This window comes from Hesperophylax consimilis, chromosome 4, assembly GCF_061612785.1.
Source record: "Hesperophylax consimilis isolate HC1 chromosome 4, BYU_Hcon_1.0, whole genome shotgun sequence".
Taxonomy (NCBI): Eukaryota; Metazoa; Arthropoda; class Insecta; order Trichoptera; family Limnephilidae; genus Hesperophylax; species Hesperophylax consimilis.
The window spans coordinates 4,735,877-4,759,380 of NC_142839.1; the positions used below are offsets into that span (position 1 = coordinate 4,735,877).

At 32.4% G+C, this 23,504-nt stretch overlaps 1 protein-coding gene across 1 annotated transcript; it reads left to right on the top strand.

The window, feature by feature from the left end:
- The first annotated feature begins 20,484 nt into the window (after window positions 1–20,484).
- LOC149424066 (myb/SANT-like DNA-binding domain-containing protein 3) lies at window positions 20,485–23,122 on the top strand. The gene is made up of 6 exons (XM_089631149.1): window positions 20,485–20,674; window positions 20,748–20,973; window positions 21,071–21,209; window positions 21,466–21,537; window positions 21,726–21,836; window positions 21,929–23,122. The coding sequence occupies exons 1-6, from the start codon at window positions 20,655–20,657 to the stop codon at window positions 22,147–22,149; spliced, it is 789 nt and encodes a 262-aa protein (XP_089487275.1). The 5' UTR covers window positions 20,485–20,654; the 3' UTR covers window positions 22,150–23,122.
- Window positions 23,123–23,504: the final 382 nt, after the last annotated feature.

The following is a 23,504-nucleotide window of genomic DNA, read 5'->3' on the forward strand; positions in this document are numbered from 1 at the left end:
GGCAAAATATATTTTTCTGCTACAATAACTTCAGTATCAACTATTATTATTTCTCGCTTTCACACACTTGGAAACAAATTCACCTCAAATATCGACATATTTACTCGTAATATAAGTTTGCCTGTGTTCAAGAGATACCGGAATGAAAATTTTATATATCATATTTAAAGAGCGATTGGGTATATTTTGTATTTTCTTCTTGTAGATTATAATATGTTGTGAACCTATTTCGTTATTTCATATTATGTGTATGCCATCTGCAATTTTAAAACTCTTAAACTATTTCTTCTTTCTCTTTTTATCTTATATATTTTATACATTTAACCACTCATAAGAATGTTAACAATGAAATAAAACAAAAGCCATGTGATGTGTTAATTTATTAAAGATTTGGATTTAAATGTAGTTATCTGAACTTAAAAAAATCCTGTGTTTAATAATACACATATTTCTAAAAGTCCAACAGGGCGTTTACATATAATATAATACATAAATTAAATACCAAAATATATGCTTTGGATAAATTGAAGCTTTTCCTAAGGATTCCAAAAAAAATTGAATTACTTTCTCATAAAATTGTTTATAAAATAAATAAAAACCACTTTTGTGCTTGAAATCGTGCCTTTTTAGACTCCGTTTGCCAAGCAATTGTAATGGTTATTTTTGGCTTATAACTTCCTCATATATGTTTAGAAAATGATTTATAATCATTAGAATTACACATGTTATAAAATCTATTTGGCAATTTACATTTTTTATGTTACTTGACAACATAAACTTATTTGTGTCGTTGTAAATGGAATACAGTACTTTTAATTGGAGAATAATGCATTCTAACTATAATTACAAACATTATTATAAGTTGTTACAGTTGGGTACACATAATAACTTAACAGGGTAGGAAAGTAGACAAAGCAACACCAAAGGAGGGGGTAAGTGAGGGGAAGGGAATTAAGTTGGTTTTACCGGAACCATGTTAATTAATTATGTGTTATGTATACATACACTCGTATAAGGCTAGAGATCAGATTTAGTTTGTTTCAAATTTTACCTTAGGTGCAAGCAGAAACTTGGTCAGCATAATATAAAGAGCGTTTTCACAAAAAGAAATATATAATACAAAAACTTTTTTTCGTTAGAAAACGAATTACTCGGGGTTAATATTTTAAGACAATCTTGTAATTCAAATTCTGTATGACATTGTGTCGTGAAGAAAAGTCAATTCATTTGTGAAAAGCTATCTTTAATTAAAAACAAGACGAAAATGGCGAATTTCGACAAAACAGAAATATCTACTATTTTAACTATCCCGCAGCCAAGAGGGGTAGGTAGTAGAGGTAGTAGGGGTATGTAGTACCCAAGTAGTATTAGTATCCTCGCTGTATAAATTAGCCAAATATTATTTGCTTAAATACTTGACATATTATTTTAGTATTTTACGTATTCCTACGCAAATACATAAGTTACCATTAATAATTGGAATTTCTATTGTTAAAAAGCCCATAAGACAGAAAAATGCATGGGGTCGTCGGAAGATCCACTTGGTTACAGACGTTTTGTTTGGCATCTTGGCCTGTCAATATGTAAAAAAATTGTCGCAAAGCAAATATATATTAATTACAATAAAATTATTGTATTTATTAAGAATTAAAATTTTACTTTGATTTATCTTTCAATGTTGATAATTTCACAAAAAAAAATAGTAGAAAAATTCGTCCTAAAAATGCATAGACTTCATAAAAATGCATTGATAGAGAATAAGAAATATATATTTTTTATATAACTGGATGCCTACTAAGATAATTAAAATAAGATGGTAACGGCTATTTTAAATTGCATACCTACCTAGTTATTTCACTTATATGTAAATTTTACACTTTGAGAAAATTTGTTATTTTAACCTTCAACTTCTCCATCTCTTTCCTCTCCCCACTACCTTCAGCTTTGTAATATACCTCAATTGGGGATGGCGTAGTCTCACTGGATATTAATATGTTTAACATGACAACAAAATAAAACACACAGCCGGACTCTTCACTCTAAAACTTGGTAGTTACACACCTACTTACATGTTTTCATCATTAATGATGTTTTTTCAATTACTACAAAAGTAGCTACATCTGCGCACCTCCTCCTCCATACTTGTATTGCGTAAAGATGATAACACCTATATTCCAGTAGGTAAGCACCTCGATATATTATTGTAAGTGAAGGTACATGTGACTGGTCGCCACATCCAAGCCCGGAGATCTGAGGTGCTCAATCATTATAGAGGTCTAACAGGCGTGAAGCCTTAACGGTCCCAGTTGATTGCCACTATGGCACTATTTGCGAATATTTTCATCTTAATCAGGGGTAATCAAAAGTCGGTGCTGGGTCGCAGTTTATTATAGAAGTAATCACTACTACAATTGGTAATATCTTATATAATAACGGAGGAATTTTTATAATCATTAACTCGATCTGATAATGAAAAAAACAATGACTTGAAAATATTTTACAATGATACAACACATTCACATAAGCATAAGTTTTTTCATTAATCAACACCCAACAATTAAATGTTAATTATTTTAACTGACACTGAAAATCTGTCCCTATATTTTGCGCACAATATAAATGAGCTATCGTGCTTTTAAATATCTTACATACCCGAAAACATCAGCCGTAATCGTCGCCACGACTCGTTCAAGATACCAAATGGCAGAACATATGTTCTGGCACACCATAGCATGGCATGAGGAATAGTGCTTTTGAATGAAATTTCTGAAACATTTGATGTGTTGAAATTATCTTTGAATAGCCATATTTTTTTCTGTATGAGAGTGTCAGAATGAAAAGATTATGCTATAATTAGATGAATAATTGGTCGTACCGTATATATATTTTTTAAATTTTAAAAATCTTTTTAACGATCAAAAAACAACATAAATGGAAAATTGTTAGTGCCGGGTAGAAAACAAATTATGTAAGAAAGGAAAATTTTCTTAGAAAAAAAAATAAGACCAATAATAAGTGATTCCGTCGGTATTAGCGATTTAAAAAATTAATATTTTGGTATCTGAACTTGTTTTACTCAATTCTAAGCAGATTTTCATTTACAGAAACAATCATAATCATTTTAAATCCAGTCTAAAAGTGAACCTTGTGGAACGCCCAAAAATATGTCTACTTTTACAGTATTAATAACGGACGATTTAATTTACACGTTTTCACAAATTGCTAACATAAAACATCTATTTTTTTTATTATTCCTAATAATTATTAAAGTTTAAATACGAAATGACCCCGCGAGGCCGGGATTATAGTCCCTGAATACACCTGCGCACCTCGTTATGCGCAGTGACGGTGCATTTCTACCACGCTCGTAGGCTTTTTGCCGTCTAACACTCGACATAGAATACTCCGCGTTAGATACTGCCTGCCAGTGCACTGAAGTGATAGGCTTCATACCTCGTCCACTTCTTGGGCCGGAGTTTAGTCAAGGGCTTTTGAATGTTTCAGATCCGGTCGATCCGTTGATCCTATCCCTTTTACTAATATCGACATTAGATCAAAAATTAATGAGGTGATATAATTACTATATATTATTAGTTATTTTGATTCTGACCGACATTTTTAAATAAATTTTATGCAACTACTGCAAGATACTGCCTGCCAGTGCACTGAAGTGATAGGCTTCATACCTCGTCCACTTCTTGGGCCGGAGTTTAGTCAAGGGCTTTTGAATGTTTCAGATCCGGTCGATCCGTTGATCCTATCCCTTTTACTAATATCGACATTAGATCAAAAATTAATGAGGTGATATAATTACTATATATTATTAGTTATTTTGATTCTGACCGACATTTTTAAATAAATTTTATGCAACTACTGCAAGATACTGCCTGCCAGTGCACTGAAGTGATAGGCTTCATACCTCGTCCACTTCTTGGGCCGGAGTTTAGTCAAGGGCTTTTGAATGTTTCAGATCCGGTCGATCCGTTGATCCTATCCCTTTTACTAATATCGACATTAGATCAAAAATTAATGAGGTGATATAATTACTATATATTATTAGTTATTTTGATTCTGACCGACATTTTTAAATAAATTTTATGCAACTCTGGGTGGGGAATCAATCAATGAAATCTTCAACTCGGTCTATGTACAAGAGTTTAAACTGAACATATTCAAGCTTTGTGTACTTTTTATGTGAGTTTAATGCAAACTATTACCACGTTATTAGCCCACTACAGGATAATTCGAGATATATCTCCATTCTGTTTAAATACATAATATGTACATTTTCACTTTTCGGTGTCTAGACATTTTATCGTTTTAATGATGTTCTTATCTTCTCTTCTGAATAGTCTTCAATATCCAGGTACGTATGCGTATAAAAAAGAATTATATTTTCGTACAGAATCTCTAAGATTTCATAGATCAGGGACATCCTGATTACCACTGACTGTGATTTTTCTTTTACAAAACTTATTACATTATTGTAAAAAAAAAATAATAAGTATTAACTACCTAGGTATGTATGTACATAGTAGATACAATACAAGTCAGTATGGCTGTCACAGAATGGCTTGTCGATCCGTGACGTATTACATTATTGGTCTAGTCATAGGACCTTTTGTTTATATTTGCCTTTATTTACATTAAAACATTTTATCTGAATTGCAAAGCCGTTCTTTAATATAGAATAAAATTAAAAAGGTACATATTTATTTTTATAATCACACAAAAAAATAATAAATACGATTTAGATAATGAACTGTCTAGATTTTTCCCTGTCATTTTTAATGAAATTCACCCCAAAGCATTTATAAATGTTGAAATAACTCTATAATTCTCCTGTGAATTGACGGTTAGTATGTAATCTGTGAGTACTCTGTCTGTACTCTGAGAGTGTGCGAATACGATAGTTATCTCATAACTATCATCACCATAAAAAATCTAATACGTAATCTAATATTTTTATAACATTGAAGAAGAAGATATTACAAATACATTTTATCGAAACGGGACAATTAATCATTATTAAACAATTAAGATAACATTAATGTGGGGAAAATATATGAAATCTATTGTCACAATAATTTTATTAGTAAATCTGTTTAACCGGTAATAAATCATTTTAAATTGGGAGGAGGTAAAATAGAATCATATAAATAAGTCGTCTAAACGTGGTTAAAATCACAGTTTGAAAATGGCCTGGAAAGCCGAAACAGCTTTAACAATAACGAAAAATAAAAAATACTTGCAGAATATTGAACATATGATTTTAATTAATTTTTTAAAAAAGTAAATGGAGTTCTGCGAATTAAACACAAAAACCACAAATAGAGAAAATTGTTCTCAATATTTTTATATTTAATAATTTTATTTATTAAATACAATTTTTTTTAATTAAAGCATGATAAGTATAACGTTCATGCACTTACTATACCAACAAATAAATTAACATTTTAAGTACATGTAGGAATCTTTGATTAAAAACATAAATCGAGCTGCGTAGATATTACTGTCTGATTTTAATACTGTTGTACTTGCTGTACGTGAATAGGTACAAAATCAAAATATTGCTTCATATTTAATGGATCTTTCTATCTAAATCTAAGCTGTAAAAACAAAATGCAGGCGTGGGTGGTGACGGTGATGGCAAGATGGTGGTATAAAATACAAGGAATTTAGCGAAAATTACTAACACAAAAAGTCTTAGGGTTTGGTACCTTCCTTCTACCCACTTGATCCAAATATTAGAAAAGTGCCAGATCATCTAATAGTGTGATGCAACTTTGACAAGCTGCACAACATATACCCACATTAAATTAACACCTGTAAACAATAAACTAAAGTTTTATCGATTTGTGCCGAAGTGTAAAGTCAGTTATTTTACACTCTTCACTGTAGGGGAACAGTTATAAAATATGTATTTAAAATTCACCGTACCTATTAAAAGTTTTGCCAGGGTTTCAGATTAGACAATTTGTGAATTGAATTAATCAACTCTCGGGAATGATTTGAAATTTTCACGACCAAAAGTATTATTGTGATTTATTTTTGGGGTATTATTTTGTGAACCTCCTTTTTACACCATCTTTAGCCAACGTTTAAGACAGCATTACAGGGTTGATCATTACACATCTGCCCGTGTAATATAATGTAATGCCCCACACTATAATGCTGTCATAAACAATGAGGTAGTGTAATACGGCGTTTAACCCCAAAAATACATCTCTTTAATCAAGTCTTAATTATTGTTTAACAATTTTTTAAATCATCTTTAAGTATGTGTATCCTTTTCATCAAGAATTGTAAAATTGTTTTGTGACAGCAGTCAGTCAAATTAAATGAGAATAACCAACTTTGTTTACACCACTATTTTTAGTTATTTTTTTTATTTAGTTACTTTTTTAAATAATTAAGTACATTTTTGTATGGCACATGAAAAAAAATATATAAAATTAAAACAGATCATTGAAGTCCTTCTCACTAGGAGATCCTGTGCTGATGGGGACTATATATGTTAGTATACGTTTTCAGTGACTAAGATGATGTTTTTAATATATTAGCTAGTTCTTCTTCCGATATATCCCTAAGCCAAGATTTGATGTCCTTAATGTAGTTATTTTTCGTTTTCCTTTGTTTGATGTTGAAAGGGAGTTTATTGTATAATTTTATTTCTGAAAATTCAGAGCTTCTTTGTCCAAAGGTAGAATTACATTTAGGAATATTTAGTATGTCTATATTTAATACTTCATCATTTTTCAAAAACAAAGGTCTTTTTTTTATTGTTCAGAGGAATTTCATCTTTATTTGTTTTTTATACGTGATTTTTAGGTACCGTCCATTTTATAGTAGTTATTGATTAGTAAAATTGATTTGATTCACACCTTTCTTTATTTTAAAAGAAAGACAAATATTCCTGGGTTACGAATAACCTAAAAATATTTGAAAATCTCCTACTATCACCACAGTAAGCGTAAATTATTTCTTGTGTCATGATCTAGGATATAGCCAGCCGAGGAATTGAACTCACTGCGCCTGCTGGGTAGGACACAAACACGATGTCAACTCAGATTTCAAACCCTGATCTAGGACCAAATAAATTAATAGTATACTTACCTCTCAGTACCTAGTTAATAGAAGCACCTTAGCTGATATACATTATTTTTAGTAATATTAAAAAGTAACTAGGTACATAAATTTAAACAAATAAGGATAAGAACTTGCCATGTTTAAATAACACCAATAAAAGCGCCCAGATACGATCTGAACATGCCCCACCTTAAATGTCTCGTATTTTACACATCCGAAGTCAATGGTTCTCTCTAAGTCGTCATCCCATCTCATATGTGGGCGATATTAAGCATGCCTCATATGTAAAGTATTATAATAACTGTTAATTCAATATTAAATGAAGAACGAAGTGCCAGTAAACGAAAAACGTGCTTTTTGGAGACACCAGTGGCGGTTCTTCGTATGGGGACGATGGGGCCTATCCCCACCAGATCTTTCCGAAACAAGAAATATAAGTAACTAACTATAACTTTGTCCCCATCAAAATTAATGAATTCTTAAGCATAAAATTATTTTAGATTTCGACAACATTACGAACAAATTAATAAGCGACCTTCCATATAATATATACATGCACAATAATACACAACATACTACTAACTTCAGATAAAGGCGCTGAAGCCACTGATCATTGGCAAAGCGTATTCAGGGGACGTCGCCGAACTTTTTCGCTTGAAATTTGTATTTAGTGCATTTGGATTCGTTCCCTCGAAATTTCACTCTACCGCGCATGCGCACTTGTATGTGAATCTCAATAGAGTTTGGGGATTGCAATAATTGTACCGTTTGTTAGTTTCGGGCGGGAATTGCGCACGTTCAAATTAAGCTCGATGACAATCTTACAAGAAGTGACGATATTTTTCTAATCCTGTATTATAAATTGGTATAGAGAGATCTTTTGGTTATTTTGTGTTTGGACGGCTGATTAAATGCATTACTTGTCCGTGAACATTTTTTGAAAATATTTATATATTCTTCAGATAGTGAGATTCAGATTTCAGTTAACATAAAAAATCCGGTGCATGGTGGGGACCATCACCAGTGCTCGAACTTTAAAGAGATGACCATTGTGGGTATTTCTAGTTGATCTTGTAGATGAAGGAATCTAGAAGAAAAATACCAGAAACAATTCGTAGGTAGTGAATGGACAGCATCAAAGAGTCACCGTGGAAAACACAACATCCCTAACATAGGATAAACATAACATAGCATAGCATAAACATAACATAAGCTTCAACATGATCATGATGTCTACAATTGTTCACCTACTGTAGATATCAAACCATGTACAACCCTTTCGATATATCTATTTTTGATACATTGAAATAATTTAAAATTTTGTTTCCATTTATTTTGATAAGTTTAAAAAATAAAAGAAGTTGTCTTGAAAATTTTGAATACTTTTACTTCTTTCGTAAATATTTTTACTAATTTAAAAATTAATACCTGCACACTTTCATGTTGTTAAAACTAATCTAATTACATAATTTCCCGTTCTTTGCATCTTACAAAGTCAAACAAATTATTATTAAACCATCTTTAATTTCAACAAATTTCTCAATTACAAGGCCTGCAATTACCCACATGGCCAAGGGCTTATTGAAAACATTTCAATACCTTTTTGACTCATGTAAATGCAAATATATGCAATGCCACCCAAAAACGCCGGCGCTTTTATTTTCAGGGTAAAATAAACGTTCAGGCAATCACCTGAAGGGTGGAAATTCAATGAGGTAAAAATGACACGTGTTGTAGCCTGCAGGGAAGGTTTTTACAAGATACCTCGAGGCAACAGCTCACCATAGAGGCCCTCACGATTTAATGTTGCCACTTTACCAGTATGTAAAAATATTACAAATCACATACAAAGTAGTAATACATTTATTTACAAACAATTCATTAATTGAATATTTCTCAGTGGCGTCAGTTCAATTATCTGAAGAAACTTTTTTTTTCATTCTACCAATTTAGAAAACTACATAATTGTTCTAATTAGAATATTACAGCAAATAATTAATCTTAAGGCCTAAGAGGTCTAAGGTCCTTGACTACGAATTTGGATTCTAATTCCAGCGTGTGCGAGTAAATTGTAGAGGAGACCGAGGACAATTGTATCAGGGGTCAGTTAGTACCAAAGCTTATAACGCACTAACTAAGTAATTTTATGATGCGTCGTCAGGCGATGGCCCTGACCACCAATTTTTGAAGAAAATTTTGTGCACCAAAAGTAGCTATTTTCGATTGCGTTCATAGAATAATATTGCAATTACTGTGCTCTGTTTGTATCTGTTTTACTATTAACAGATTGCTTCGGATAAATGGGTTTACTTTAGGATTGATTTTGAAGCTTGCGTGAGTAGTGAATTACCAAAATTTTGCGTTTTCATTTGAAATGACCCGTCGGGGATAGTTGTACCGATTTACTCGGAATGGTTGTACCGGAACAATTAACCCCGTACTATAACTAAGCCTGGGAATTATCCCCTAAGTTTATGTGAGTACAGCTCCCAAGTCTTATGCGCTCAAGTGCATATCCGTCCGTAACACTTTCAATGTACAAATATTTGCTGTTGTACTTTTTGTCTCCATCTTTTCTATAAAAAAAAATCTATTTTTGCTGTAAAAAATACATAAATACATATTGTACCACAGGGACAATTGTAGCAAAATGTTTTTATAATTCTGACAGAAATAATTTCACTGGCTTAATATTTATATATAAAATTCTAAATTATGCATTTGATAGTCCAGAATTGTTTGCATCGATAAGCTTTCGGATAACGTAATACTAGAAGTTGGGATTTATTTCATTGCATAAATACTTATGGAGGGAAATAATTTTACCGATTCGGTGGACATTTTTACTTTATCAATTAATAAATACAAAAGATTGTTACAGAGGCAGTTTAGTTATGTATAGTAATTATGTACTGTATTAATACATCATTTTTAGTATGTACTTGTAAAAGCTCCTAAAAATGGCATTTATAAAGTAATAAGTATAACAACAACGAAAACATTATTTCCTCATTTTCCTGAGATTAAAACAAGCTATGCTATTGACATGGGATTTTGTCATTTTATTACATTAAAATAGTTAAGTGATAATACTTCAACTGACGAATTCTGTAAGAGTTTTCATAAGCCCATATAAATTAAATATAATTGAAATTTTGAATAGTAATTTTTGTAAATTAATAAGATAACAATTTTTTTTCGCTGAAATTATTAAAATTGAAACCTTTATGCCCAAAATCTATTCCGCTACTCGTACATCTGACCCCGTGTCGATAACAGTTCCGGCGTTTCCCCGATCTGTTTACGCGCTTAAAGCTTATTTTCTATAGGGCTTAGAAAAAAAATAATATTAGAATTCGGTAGACAGCAAAATTTTCTACGTTGGGTATTTTTCAAAAACCATATACTATGGAAAATGGTAAAAGTCAAATTGACACAAATGTCCCCGGTGTCCCTTATGAAATTATGAATTGTATTATTTAACATTTAATTCGTATAAAATAATATAAGGTATGTTTTTGGCACGTTCCAGAGTTTTTTATATGGATTTAGCCTTGTTTGGTGACCAGATCTGAATAGCCAGGTACCAGTCCATTTTCCTCTTTGCCCTCTCCTGCCCCTCTACATACCCTTCAACCGCACAAAGCACCCCAATCGGGGATTCCATAGTCTCACTAGCTCCGGTTAAGGCGATGCACTACGTCGTGTAATATTTTAAATTGAGTCGATATCAACAACAACCCTTACGTAGATGGTGATAAGGTTTACATTCCCGCTTAACACCATCCGCCTGTTTTGATTTATGCAAGAAAAAAACATGCCCAAAAAGTGCCTTTTATTTTATTTTGTGGATGTTCAAGCATAAATATTTAAATTTTTTTAGATCATAAATAACTTAATTTACCACATTATACAGTAAAATTATAACCGAAAATGGATTCGTAAGTAGGAGATTTTGAACTTTAAAGCAGTTTTCATAGGTCTTATACATTATTTTTTGCTTATAAAAAGACTTATCTAAAAAATACTCGATTATTTCAAAGGCCAAGATGTATTCTACTTGCAGTATTTAATTAAAGCATCTGAAACATTTCTAGGCGATCAAATTTTCAAACCAAAAACACATGATTTTGCATTACTACGTATGGCATCGCCTTAACATGGAGCAGTGGGGACATTTGCCGTATTCTTACAAAAAAAGGTGGAAATGGTGTTGTAGTGATGTTTAGTTTCAGAATAAAGCTACTAGGGAAAATATATCACCCAATGTTGCAATTAAAATTATGAATTTTGTTGTTATTGGCAGAAAAAAAGAACGGTTCCATGGCAAATCAAAACTGTTGCAAATCAGAACACTAATATATATTAAAATATTAAAGTGATGAAAAAACCCCTTATTGAAGTTCTTGAAGAGACCCGGATTATGTGAGAGAGGAAAAACCGATGCCAGTAACTCGTTCTACATACGAGCTGACTTACACAAAAACGAGTCGAAGTTAGCCCAGTTTTGTTTTTTTTTCAGCACTTTTCATGACTTAATATCACTTTTCAAAGGTGTTCTGATTTGTCACTGCTCTGATTTGTCAAACTACCGAGAAATCCTGTTTTATATTAAGCAAAACATTAAAAGCTGTTATTTGACTCTGTTTAATTAATCTAAACGTTAATTAATAACATTCACATTAATAAAACTGGTTAATAAATTTAACTCACAATGGCCTTTTTCCGAGGTTTTTTCAATTTGTGAGTAGGTAGCAACAACCATGGTTAATTAAAAAATCTTAGGTAGTGAAAATGAATGCTTCCGTTTAGATTATAGATATTTAATAAAGCGACTGTTCAATTCCGTTGCGGAGCTGCAAGACCTTTGACTATGGGCGCAGAGGTCGCGTGTTCGATATGTAGACTCTAAAAAAAAAAATTTTTTGCACATTCACAATTATATTCTCTGTATCTCCCTGTAGGACCACCAATGTCGTCAAAAAATTATTAGTTTGGTTTTAGCTTTGTTTAAAACCGTAGATATTTACTGAATTGGCAGGAACGATCTCCGGTTGAGGTCAACCTCCGTTGTCGAGGTATAAGGCTCTCGGCTAGCAATTCGAAGGTCGCAGTTTCAAATCCCGACGTTTGCAAGTAAAATTATTTGATGAGTTTGTGTTATTTCACAAATTATTCATTTAAAATAATATATAGAATACTTGTGGCACGTTTCTGTGGGGAAGATACTCTCAGTATCTCTGGTGTAAGACCACTAGTCAGAATTGAAATGTTGCTTGAAATTGCTTTAGCCGTATTTGGTAACCATAGCCAAATCTGAATAGCCACGTAATCCTCCCACTTTACTCTTTCTTATATCCTTCTTTCCCATTACCTTCAGCCTCACAACTGGCCCCAACTGGCTAACGTAAAAAAAGGATTTTTTTTAAATTCTTAATTTCCCTTCTCGATTTCGGGAGTGTCGTAGTCATAGATGATAGACGCAATGGAGATAGGCCGTGAAACTGCGCGTAAAAGTGTCGCCATCATATTTCACCCATACAACTGCAAATCGCATCTCCGCATAGAGGCACACCTTTGTTTCCACCTACACATAATTTATATGTATAGTTTGATAGTCTTTGCAGTTTAATCGTAGCTCGGTGACAGTCGGCATGCTTTCATGCCATACACGGAGTGAAAAAGATTTTGTTAATATTTGCTATCTCTATCCATTTGCGTTGATTATGTTGCATCATGATGAAACAATGAATTTTGGTTGTAATGCAAAAATATTCAGATTTTCATGAACACGTGTTCCGACATCATGATAATACATTCGCAATTTACTAAAAGTTCATTAAGAAACTAATTCATTCATCGGGCCGGAAATCCCGTTTTTAACCGGAATTACCAATAATTTGAAGAGATTCTTAATGATTCATCATTTTTCTCCATGTAACAATATCCCATTGTCCCACTAGCTCCAGTTCATCAATCTCTGTAGATATTGGATTTCTGTATAATATTCGAATAGTAGCTTCTTCATGAGTTTTCTCCAAACATCTCCATCTCCCTCCACTGTCTTTGCATAGTTCTCATTCTCCAGCTTCCGCACTGTAAACACGTCCCCAGGGTACAGAGCCATAACCCTTTGTGGTAATTAGGTGGCACGACTATTGCGGGTGGTCTCCGCAGCAGTCAGCTAAAGCCTAAGAACCAGGTGGCCCTCCACTGTTACCTGCCTAATGTGGCCACCTTTACACCGGATAATGGTCCCGATTACCAGCCCAGGGGTGGCATAATTACACACAAAATTCGAACGTAATGTGCCGAAAGTGCAAATTGTACCCGGTGTCATACAAGTTTCTGGGTTTCTGATACCACTATGCGTTTTAAATACGAACTTTACAGTTAAAAGGTTGCTATTTTCATGCTGTTAGTTCACCTAAATACCTACCAATATATCAAATGATACATTGAAGTTAGAACATACAAATTCACAGTTAGAAAAATGTTGTGAGCATGTCAAATTGATCAAACTCTTTAATGAAATCATTTGTATCGGCCTATCTGGTACCTTTTTTATATGGATATAGAAGTTTTTTTTAGTCCTCCTTACTAGAAGAGCTTGTGCTGTGACAAACTAGGCTCTAAATAGAGGGTTTTCAGGGATTTCCATGGTTCAACTTCAAGGTTTGGAAAGGGTTTTCTTGCAAAAATTTCTACTATATTGTTTTTTTCTAATAATTCCTTAAGCCAAGATTTGCTGGACTTCATTTAGTAATTAATTGATCTAATTTGTTTGACACTAGGTGAGAGTTTGTTGTACAGCAAAAATATTCAAAGCTTCTTTGTCTTACGTATACTAAGTAATTATACAATAATATAACTTGAAGAGAACCTTCATAGAACTTGAGAATCAATTATAAAGTTTTGTGAAAGTCCTATTAAAGTTTTTTTTAAATTTAAACATTAGCCAGTTGCTTCACAGAACTGAAATAATAACAGAATTCGAATAGAACTTTCGCAGACCTTGAAAATTAACTGTGAAATTTGATCAATTGTTCAGATTCTCTGAAACAACCCGTCCTTGGTTGGTTCGTTGGTTTTAGCTTGTGTATTTGCTTTTCTCTTCATTTTATGATTGTGTTAGGTGTTTGCGTTTCTGTTTTTTTGGAGATGGTGAACCAGATTTTTACTGGCGTTGGTTATTTTTATACTTGAAGCGTAGAACTGGTCATCAAAAATAGCTAAAGTCATTTCAAGCATCGCTTCTTTTCTGAATAGTACTAAATACTAACTTAGGCTGAAAAGTCTTAAGTACCTAAGTTGGCGACAGTTTTCTTTAAAATCGATATAAATAACACTTTTTTTAGATTATCTATTCAGTCTTTCAGTGGTAATTCAATTTGGTACCGCCGCCCGGGAACCATTTATTGAATAACCATTACCCCTACCATAGGTCACCCCAAGCGGTTCGCTACGTTTGGTGAGGTTTGTCTAGGTCTTGGCAGCGAATGCATTTACCCACCTACTGCGTGGCGGGCCGAATCGGGAGAGATGGGTTGAGGGAGACTTTTTGACCTCTTCAGTATGAATATCTCGAGCAGTGGGAGAAATGGTTTGATTCCTCCGTCACTCCTCGACACATTGACTCACAGATTCCCTCATACCATTCCATAAAATTCCATAAAAACACCCTCCACACAACATCCCCAAAGATGACAAAGATAACATATCCCTGGGATATTTATTTTCCTCAAGGCGTCATGTGTGGAGCTTATCTAAAAAAATAGGTTTTATTTGTTTATTTATCAGTGTAGGTAGGTACTTACAGGCCAAAATGAGTGTAGTAACATTGTTGCAAGAAAATTGACAATCCATTCTTATTTGCATGAATGCCGTTTTTATACATACAAAAAGGAAAAAAAAAAGATTGTTGGATGTTGATACAATAAAATACGGTATTGTCCTTTACGGGTTATTTTATAGTATTCAAAGGACTATAGTAAAAGCAAGTAGCACGCTGTAAAAACATATATTAATTTAGATAAATCCATTTGATTATAAAATAATTTTGCTTGTGAATTTCAATCGCTATGCAAAAAACGCTGCTTTAAATTACTTCTTGTAAATCTGAATGGTTTTTTCTAATAGATACTTAACTAAACGTCAAATAATTAAATGAAAGTGCTTTTATAATGGACTAAATCTCAAGTCTGGTCGGGTTAATAATTTGGCGTGAAATAATCGATTCACTCTCTCTATTAAAGTATGGCATTCATCACCGTCAGTTCAGAGCAAAATGCTGTTAAAATGTAATTAGATTAATAGGTAACGCGACTCCGAATTACTGCAACCTTGATCTTTAAAACACATTTCAGCAAAAAATTAAGCCACGCTGGCAGACAGTTTTCTTACAATAATGACCATTACCGTGTGACGTAAGAACTTAGTAATCTTGTGTTTCTACTTGAAAAGAGCTTACCGTTTTTACGTGTTAACTTAATGACTTTTTCTTACTCTTACGCCATTTTGCACTTAAAACAAAGCATTGAGACTTCACTTGAAGCGAAGCACTACGTAGTAATGCAAAATCATGTGTTTTTGATTTAAAAATTTGATCTCTTAAAAATGTAATACATGCTTTAATTGAATACTGTGAATAGAAAACATTTTGGCCTTTGAAATAATCTAGTATTTTTTTAAGTTTTTTTTATAAGCTCAGAAAAATATGAAGTAATAGGCCTATAAAAACTGCTTAGCAGTTCAAAATCTCCTACTTACGAACCAAATAGATAGTTAGATATCTATTTGGTTCGTAAGTAGGAGATAATAATAGATATAACCTGAACGTCCGCAAAATAAAATAAAGCTTTTTGGCGATGTTTTGTTCTTGCATCAATCAAAACAGTCGGCTGGTGTTAAGGCCCCGTAGTAAGCGTTCAAAGATGGTTTGAATGGGAGATATGTAAATACGAATGTTAGAGGGAGCGCGCTAATATTAAAAACCCGTAAAACCACAAAGTACTTATGGTGGCTTATCAGTCACAATTATACGGTGGTCATACTGATAATGACCGGAGGGATAGTATTAATAATTATAACAAAAAATATTTATAAGTAAATGAAAATTAAAATTGGTAAATTCTAACAGGTAAGTAATATTAAGTGTATAATAATAAATAAATAATAGTATGTAAAAAAAAATTATGATGTAGATAATTAAGTAAATCAAAGTAAAAATAAAAAAAAATAAATATATATACATAATATTTGTTCATTAAAAAATTACGATAATTATTTTTTCAAATTAACGGAATTTAAATATAAAATAAATTAAGAAGTTAAAAATAACTAAATAAAGTAGATAATACTAAGTATATCAAGTAGATAATAATAAGTAAATAAAGAAGATAATAAAAATTACATTTAGTAGGTAATAATTAGTACATTAAGAAGATAATATTAAGTAAATAATAATGATAAGTAATTAAGTATAAAATAAAATTATGTTAAGCAAATGTAAAGATTTGGAAATGCAACCTTTGGTAAATGGGTACCTGGCTTTTCAGTTCTAGTAAACTAAAGCTTTCCCTTCATCTCTCCAGAAACTTTATTTTTATTTAGTATTTGCTACTATTACTCACACACGCCTCATTGGAAAGGTTTTAAAGTAAAAGGATTTTAAAATAATACAGAATAAATTTATTAAAAAAAAATTATTAAAACCAATTATTATTAATTATAACACCCCTAACAAAAAAAACAATATCATGTCATGAACTTACAGACAATCAGAAAACTTAACGAATAAAATATATGCCTGTTAATATACCAAATGGACATACGAACATAACATTTGCAATAACTTCATTTAAAAAACTACTCAGTAAAAGATAATAAATTATACAGGAATACAGTAAAGACTGAAAGTGGTTAAGGAAGCAAAGTCCATGAGGGTATACGCAGTAAACACAGGTAAGAGATTACTAAGGAGACTTCCCTATAGTTTTTTTTGTAAATTGTGAGTTTAGTACCTAGCTAGATAAGAAAAAATAATAGTTAGTGAAATTGAATTATGTAGTTATTTAAGTTAAGAAAATTAAATAATATGTATGTACTATTTAAGTTAAGAAAGTGAAATAAAATGTATGTACTTTTTAAGTTAATGAAATGAAATAATATGTATGTACTATTCAAGTTAAGAAAGTGAAAAAAATGTATGTACTATTTAAGTTAAGAAAGTGAAATAATATGTAGGGTACTATTTAAGTTAAGAAGGTGAAATAATATGTATGTATTCATAGACTAAAAATATATCAACGTATGTACTATAATATTTATTATTATTTTATAAAGCAGCTTTGATTAAGAAAAAATAAAATTGCATAGGTCAACAGGTGGTCGTTAATATTTTGTTATTGCCATTTTATTATTAAAAAATAGTGATCAACTCTATATTTTTTATGCAATCTAAATTGCCTTGGCCAACACGCTCGTTTGCGGAGAAAAATGAATCTTGTCAATTTAATAAAAAATTCTTATCGTTCGAACACGTGTTACGGCATCGTGAAAATATTTTCGCAGTTTACTAAAAGTTTATCAGGAAACCTGTTAATTAATTCTTTGCAATTCCTGCAGTCATAGGTAATTTGAATTATATTATCATGATCAAAAGCATTCAATGGGCACTAAACGAATTTTCGTTCGTAATGGCTAATTAACTCTAACAACTCTCGACCAGTGAGCTCTATTGTACTGAAATTTACTCAGCTTTTTAAATTTCTAGGCCAACTGAATTCTGATCGCTACGATATTTCCACCATGAGCAATAGAGCTTTAACATAATTTAAATTTTTTAAGCTTTAAAACTCAGTTTATCTCGGACGTGAAGACATTTAGAAGCCACTGCTCAAGGAGGTGCATAAAGACATTACCAAAGCAATATATCTCCTTGTCCGCTAGCGGGTCGGGTCCAGCCACTCAGATAAATCACAGCCTCCCAGGCGTAATCACCTCATCAACGCAAACCTTACGTCACCAGCTGGGACTTCAATTAAAGTGCGATGCCTTCCATACCACTTCAATTCCATCACATCCAACTCTTGTGATTTTAAAAGGCATCTGATGATATGACGCTATGAAACATAAATACACAAGTCCTTAAGTAATTACTTTGATTAGCTGCAATAATAATGCGCATCACATAAAACAAAAACAAATAAATTATTTATTAAAATTTACTTTGTCTATTATTTTGTTTTTTCTAAGAAGTGCCTCTATCAGTATATTTTTTTTAATAGTTATGGAGATTGTTCTTTTTGGGATAAGTAAAATGTTGATACATAGAGAACTACTGGTATAATTCGTTACGCACTCAGAAATTAAAAACAGGAAAAAGCAGGCATATTCTTTATTAGTATACCCACTATCATGCTGTCTCATTCATACTTGGTAGTTTCTTTCATAGATGTCGTCTAATTACTTATATCGTGTTGGGTACTAATTTGGCTTAATTTAGAATTATTATTTTTGTAACAGGCATTAATTTGTTCAACTAAATCAAATGGCAAAATTAATGAGTGCCAAGACAAATCCGAGAAAATGTTTTTGTTTGTTGAGTTGGTGTAATAATGATAATAATTGGCTAATTTATATAGCGCCGTTTTCGTTAAAAATCACTTCAAGGCCCTGAACTTGTAGTTATTCTATAATTACTGTTTTGGTGAAAGCTCTGAAAGATTATGTTGTGTTGGTACAAAATGAAAGTGCGAATAAAGAAAAATAAAGTTCGCTTAGCTCTTGACTTTTTTCACGTAATTAAAAATAAAAATGTGATACCTAATCGTTTCATAAACAGGTGTCGGCAAAACAGTACGTACCCGAAAACTTTTAACCAGCCATCTGAGCATATATACCTATGTAGTAAAACAGAAAAGTGTCAATTTAAATTTTTATAAATATTTTTTTTTCTATCACACGTCGCCACTGATTACTGTCACACATCGCAACTCGCAACAGATCACGTGATACGCGCTCTGTTTCGTATATACGAACGAGGCAGAGTGCGTATCGCGTGGCCCACAATGCTGTATCCAGTGGCGAAGTGTGATGGAAAAAAAATTGTTTCGAATTTCAAAAAATATCATCGGACAGCAGAATGACACCTACATTTTTAACTATCTCAGGAATGCGTGTTTAAGTTCTTCAAGGACGTGCTTATACACCATTTACAAGTACCTACCTTTATTTTATAACACCCAATAGTCTATTCGCTTCAAGGGGGTTTTTTTAACTATCCGCAAAGCACAACATCCTCCAGGTTTCTTGAGGTCTGTGGAGATCGGAACTGGATAAAATATACAGCCTAATCAATCTGTGGTCAACCTGGGAACTGTTTTATTTTCTCAATGAAATTTCTAAAATTTTCAAATGCACATTGCAATAAAGTTTTTAAAATATTTTTTGGGTAAAAAGAATGTGAAAAATTCCTTTGAATGTGGCTTATTACACACCTTTACTTTGTGAGACACTAATGCGATCCACCTCTGTTCTGACTGATGGATTCCTTTTTTCGTAATGGACCATTTTGTTGCTTGACTCGTACCTTCTTACGAACGCGTAGGACAGACGTTCGACCGCGCGATTGCGTAAAGAATAATAATTATCTCTGTCAACCGCAGAAATACTATCAACTAAACGATGATTGAATGTTTCGTGCAATTAAAATAGGTTAAATTTTCAACCAAAACTCAAGCGTTGAACATAAAAAAGTCTTTGAATTACATGGGATGCTTTAAATTAAATTAACTCAACGAATGACTATATGGACAGCAATGGATAGTGTAGGTATAACTATTACCTATGTAAGTATGTGAGTAAATACCTGTTGTCAAATATATTGAATTGACAACATAAAAAAATTGCACCACTTTATTTATATTGAAACGCTCAAGAGCGCTTTACAACTTTATTTATTTAACCTATAACATTCACCCTTTATGTTTTTATGATTCTTTTTTTCTTCTATTTACATATGTATGTTAAGTTTTTATTATTTTCCCTTTACACACGAGTTTTAGACTCTTGTAAAGGTAAACATGTTAATTTTTATTGAAATATGTTCTTACTATGTAAATTTAAACATTATACTGTATTTTATAAAATAAATAAAAATATTTTAAAAAATATATATTATTTAAAAAAAACATATTAGCTTACAGTTAAAATGCTTACTAGGGACTTACAACTAAGATTTGTAACTAGTGACTTTCAACTAAGGGTGGGTTTTTTCATTTACCTTTACTTTTAGCAGTGCAGTTTACAGTTACTTTCGCAATACATTTGACATTTAAGTAAAAATGAGTTTTTTCACGACGCCAACTGCTAAAGTAAAGGTAAATAGGGATGACAGCATGATAACTAATCTAATTCCCAAACTTTTGTTTTGGGAGCTGTTCATATATTTTTTTCATGTGGCAACTCACACATTAAATGTCAAACATTCTATGAATTCTATGCGTATTGCGTTGTTTATGATTGTATCTTCTGGTGTAAATATTGTTATTTAAATAATAATAATGAGTTTTATCGTCGAAAAGTAAGTTAAAATTCAATTAAATTAATATTAATAGTTATTTTTCAATATATAACCAATGTATACATGTTTGCAGCGAACGTGGAAACAATTTTTCGGCGAGGGAAATCGACATCTTAAAAGATTTGCTACAAAAATATGGAGCCATAATTATGTGCAAGAGATCTGATGCATTGGGCTCACGTGACAGGGAAAAAGCCTGGAGCTCTTTGACAAGTGAGTTCAATGCATCGACAAATGTGCTCCGGACAACGAAGCAGCTAAAATATAAGTGGGAATATATAAAGCGTGTTGCTAGAAAGGTATTACAATCACTACTCATTTGATGTTATCTCTCATCTATTCGTGATAATTTCACTTGTTTATAATTGAAAAAAATGTGTGTTTTGTATATTTTAGGAAGCTGGAAAGCAAAAACAGTCACAGCAAAAAACAGGTGGTGGGCCTCCCATTCCGCCAATGTCGGAAACTTCTGAGTGGATTTCGGGCATTATAAAGGAATCCATTGTGGGGATTTCCTCAACATACGATGGAGATTGTAAGTTCTCATAGACACGTCATATTCCTAAGGAAATAAATGTATATCATGTGATGTGGTGTGTAGATGCAGTAATGTGGATTATCTCTTGCCGCGGGGTGTGGTGATGAATACTGTTGTCTCATTATTTCATCATATTTTTCATGCAGTTTACAGTTATTTTTATATAATAACAAGTTAAACTTTTAACAAAGGTGATGTCTAAAAAAAAAACAAGCCGGTTTGGTATTTATATAAATATAATTCATCTTTTCAGCTACATCAAACACAAACAGTTCTAAATTAAGCGCTGACAAACTACAAATTGTACAGCAGCTCATGGGTTCAGGTAAGAAATTCTCTAATTTTATAATGTTGTATAGATGCTTGAGATCCTTGCGGCCAGGCAGATAAACATGTAATTTACAAACTTCAATCTCAACCTGCAAAGCAACCGCCCGTTAAAGACTTGCTCCCAACAACTGTCATCATTTCTTTAAGCAGAAGTTTAAGTACATAGCTATTTTTTGATTTCAGAAGAAAATCCTGGAATGGATATACTTCCATGTCAGCAGTCATCAGTGGTAGATGTTGACCTTATAAATATTGAAAACCAGAATAATTTCCCAGCAGAAACTCCCTTGAGAAGTAAGTGGAAACATTTTTATCAATAAAAATTTGTGTATAAATTAATTTATGAATCCAATAAATAAAAAAGTGTGTTTATTATCTTTTTCCAGACATTCGCAAAAGGTTTCATACAAAAAATTCCCCAAAACAGACAAATCTTTCTGTCAGCACTACTAATTTAATAGAATTGAAGGGAGAGAAATTACAAATGGAAATAAATATGATGAAGCGGGATAATGAAAGAAAAGAAGAAAAACATGCTGTTGAGATGGAAAACTTTGAACTACAAAAAAAGTTTAGAAATACTTATATTACAAAAACAATTGAGTGAATTTAATTGTTAATTAAATAATAAATAATACATAAATCATATTTTTAAAAGAGTGCATCATTTCAATTCCTCGTTTTCTTATTTCTTATTCCATATAATGTGCACAGTACACACTGCACGTGAGTTACAAGTGCGAGGTACAATGGTTTTCACATTGCGTCTCTGACAGCCAACCAAAAAAAAAAAATATATATTTAATATATGTATATAAACCTCCTCTGCTTCCGCCACATTCATACTTCTATGTATTGAGTTGGATCCTTCTAATTTCTAATGAATTTATGTCAATGAAAACCTGCAAAGGGTCACTTAATGGAGTACTGTAAGAAAGTGGTTATCTATGTTCATAAATATGAAGGATACAAGGAATAAATACTTAGTGGTCAAAATAGGAATGAATGAGTGCTTCCCTAGCATTGCTTCCAGAGGTGGTCGGCGCACCGCTGCCACCGCCTTCATTGTTATCCATTCGGATCATATCTGTCGAGCTCAACATACATTTCCGGATCTACCTCAGGAATGTTCTTTTTTAAACAAATATTGTGTAAAACTGCGGTGGCAAGTATGACACTTTCGATTCTGTTTTGATTTAATCTTAATTTGGTCGCAATGCAGGGAAAACGTCTCTTCCAGACACCATACGAACGCTCTACTGGATTTCTGGTGCGAATATGGCATCTATTGTATAGTTCCTGCCCTGGTGTAATTGGATTCCTAAGAGGTGTTAAAAGGTAGCGCTGCACGCCATAACCCCCATCTCCCAAAATTACGTTGCTTCCAAAATCTCCATTCTCCAACCTGCCTTTAATGTTGCTACCATTAAAAATGGTGCTGTCATGGCTAGCTCCTGGCCATCTACATACAATATCCAAAATTAGTAGATCAGCATTACAAATTGTTTGGACATTGTATGAGAAATAACCTTTACGGTTTCTGTATAACTCCGCAGTATTTCCAACTGAAATTATAAAATATTGTAGTATATTCCAATTGCATAAATATATGCGAAAACCAAATATTACTGTTTTGTCTCATTTACATTCATACATACTCATCTATTTTTCTGACTCCTGACATGGCCCGACTTAAGTATCTGATTCACTTGATCGTGCCACGTCTTCCTCGGGCATTCCAGACTTCTTTCACCATTCACATTTGCGTCATATGTTCTCCTTTCCTTTCTTTTCCTTCTTTCTTCATTCATTCGCTCTGCATGCCCAAACCATCTGAGGGCCCTTTCTTAATCTTACTTATTACAGTTAAATAAAAACACGAAAAGCTTATTTACCTGGAGATGTTATTGGTACATGGGTACAATCGATGGCTCCTATAACATTTGGGAATTTGGCCAATCT

Excerpts from the sequence above, each read along its gene's own strand:
- LOC149424066 (XM_089631149.1), top strand. The coding sequence starts at position 20,655 with ATGAGTTTTATCGTCGAAAA. Across the intron at positions 20,974-21,070 it reads TAAAGCGTGTTGCTAGAAAG|GAAGCTGGAAAGCAAAAACA; the intron begins GTATTACAATCA and ends TGTATATTTTAG. Across the intron at positions 21,837-21,928 it reads AGCAGAAACTCCCTTGAGAA|ACATTCGCAAAAGGTTTCAT; the intron begins GTAAGTGGAAAC and ends ATCTTTTTCCAG.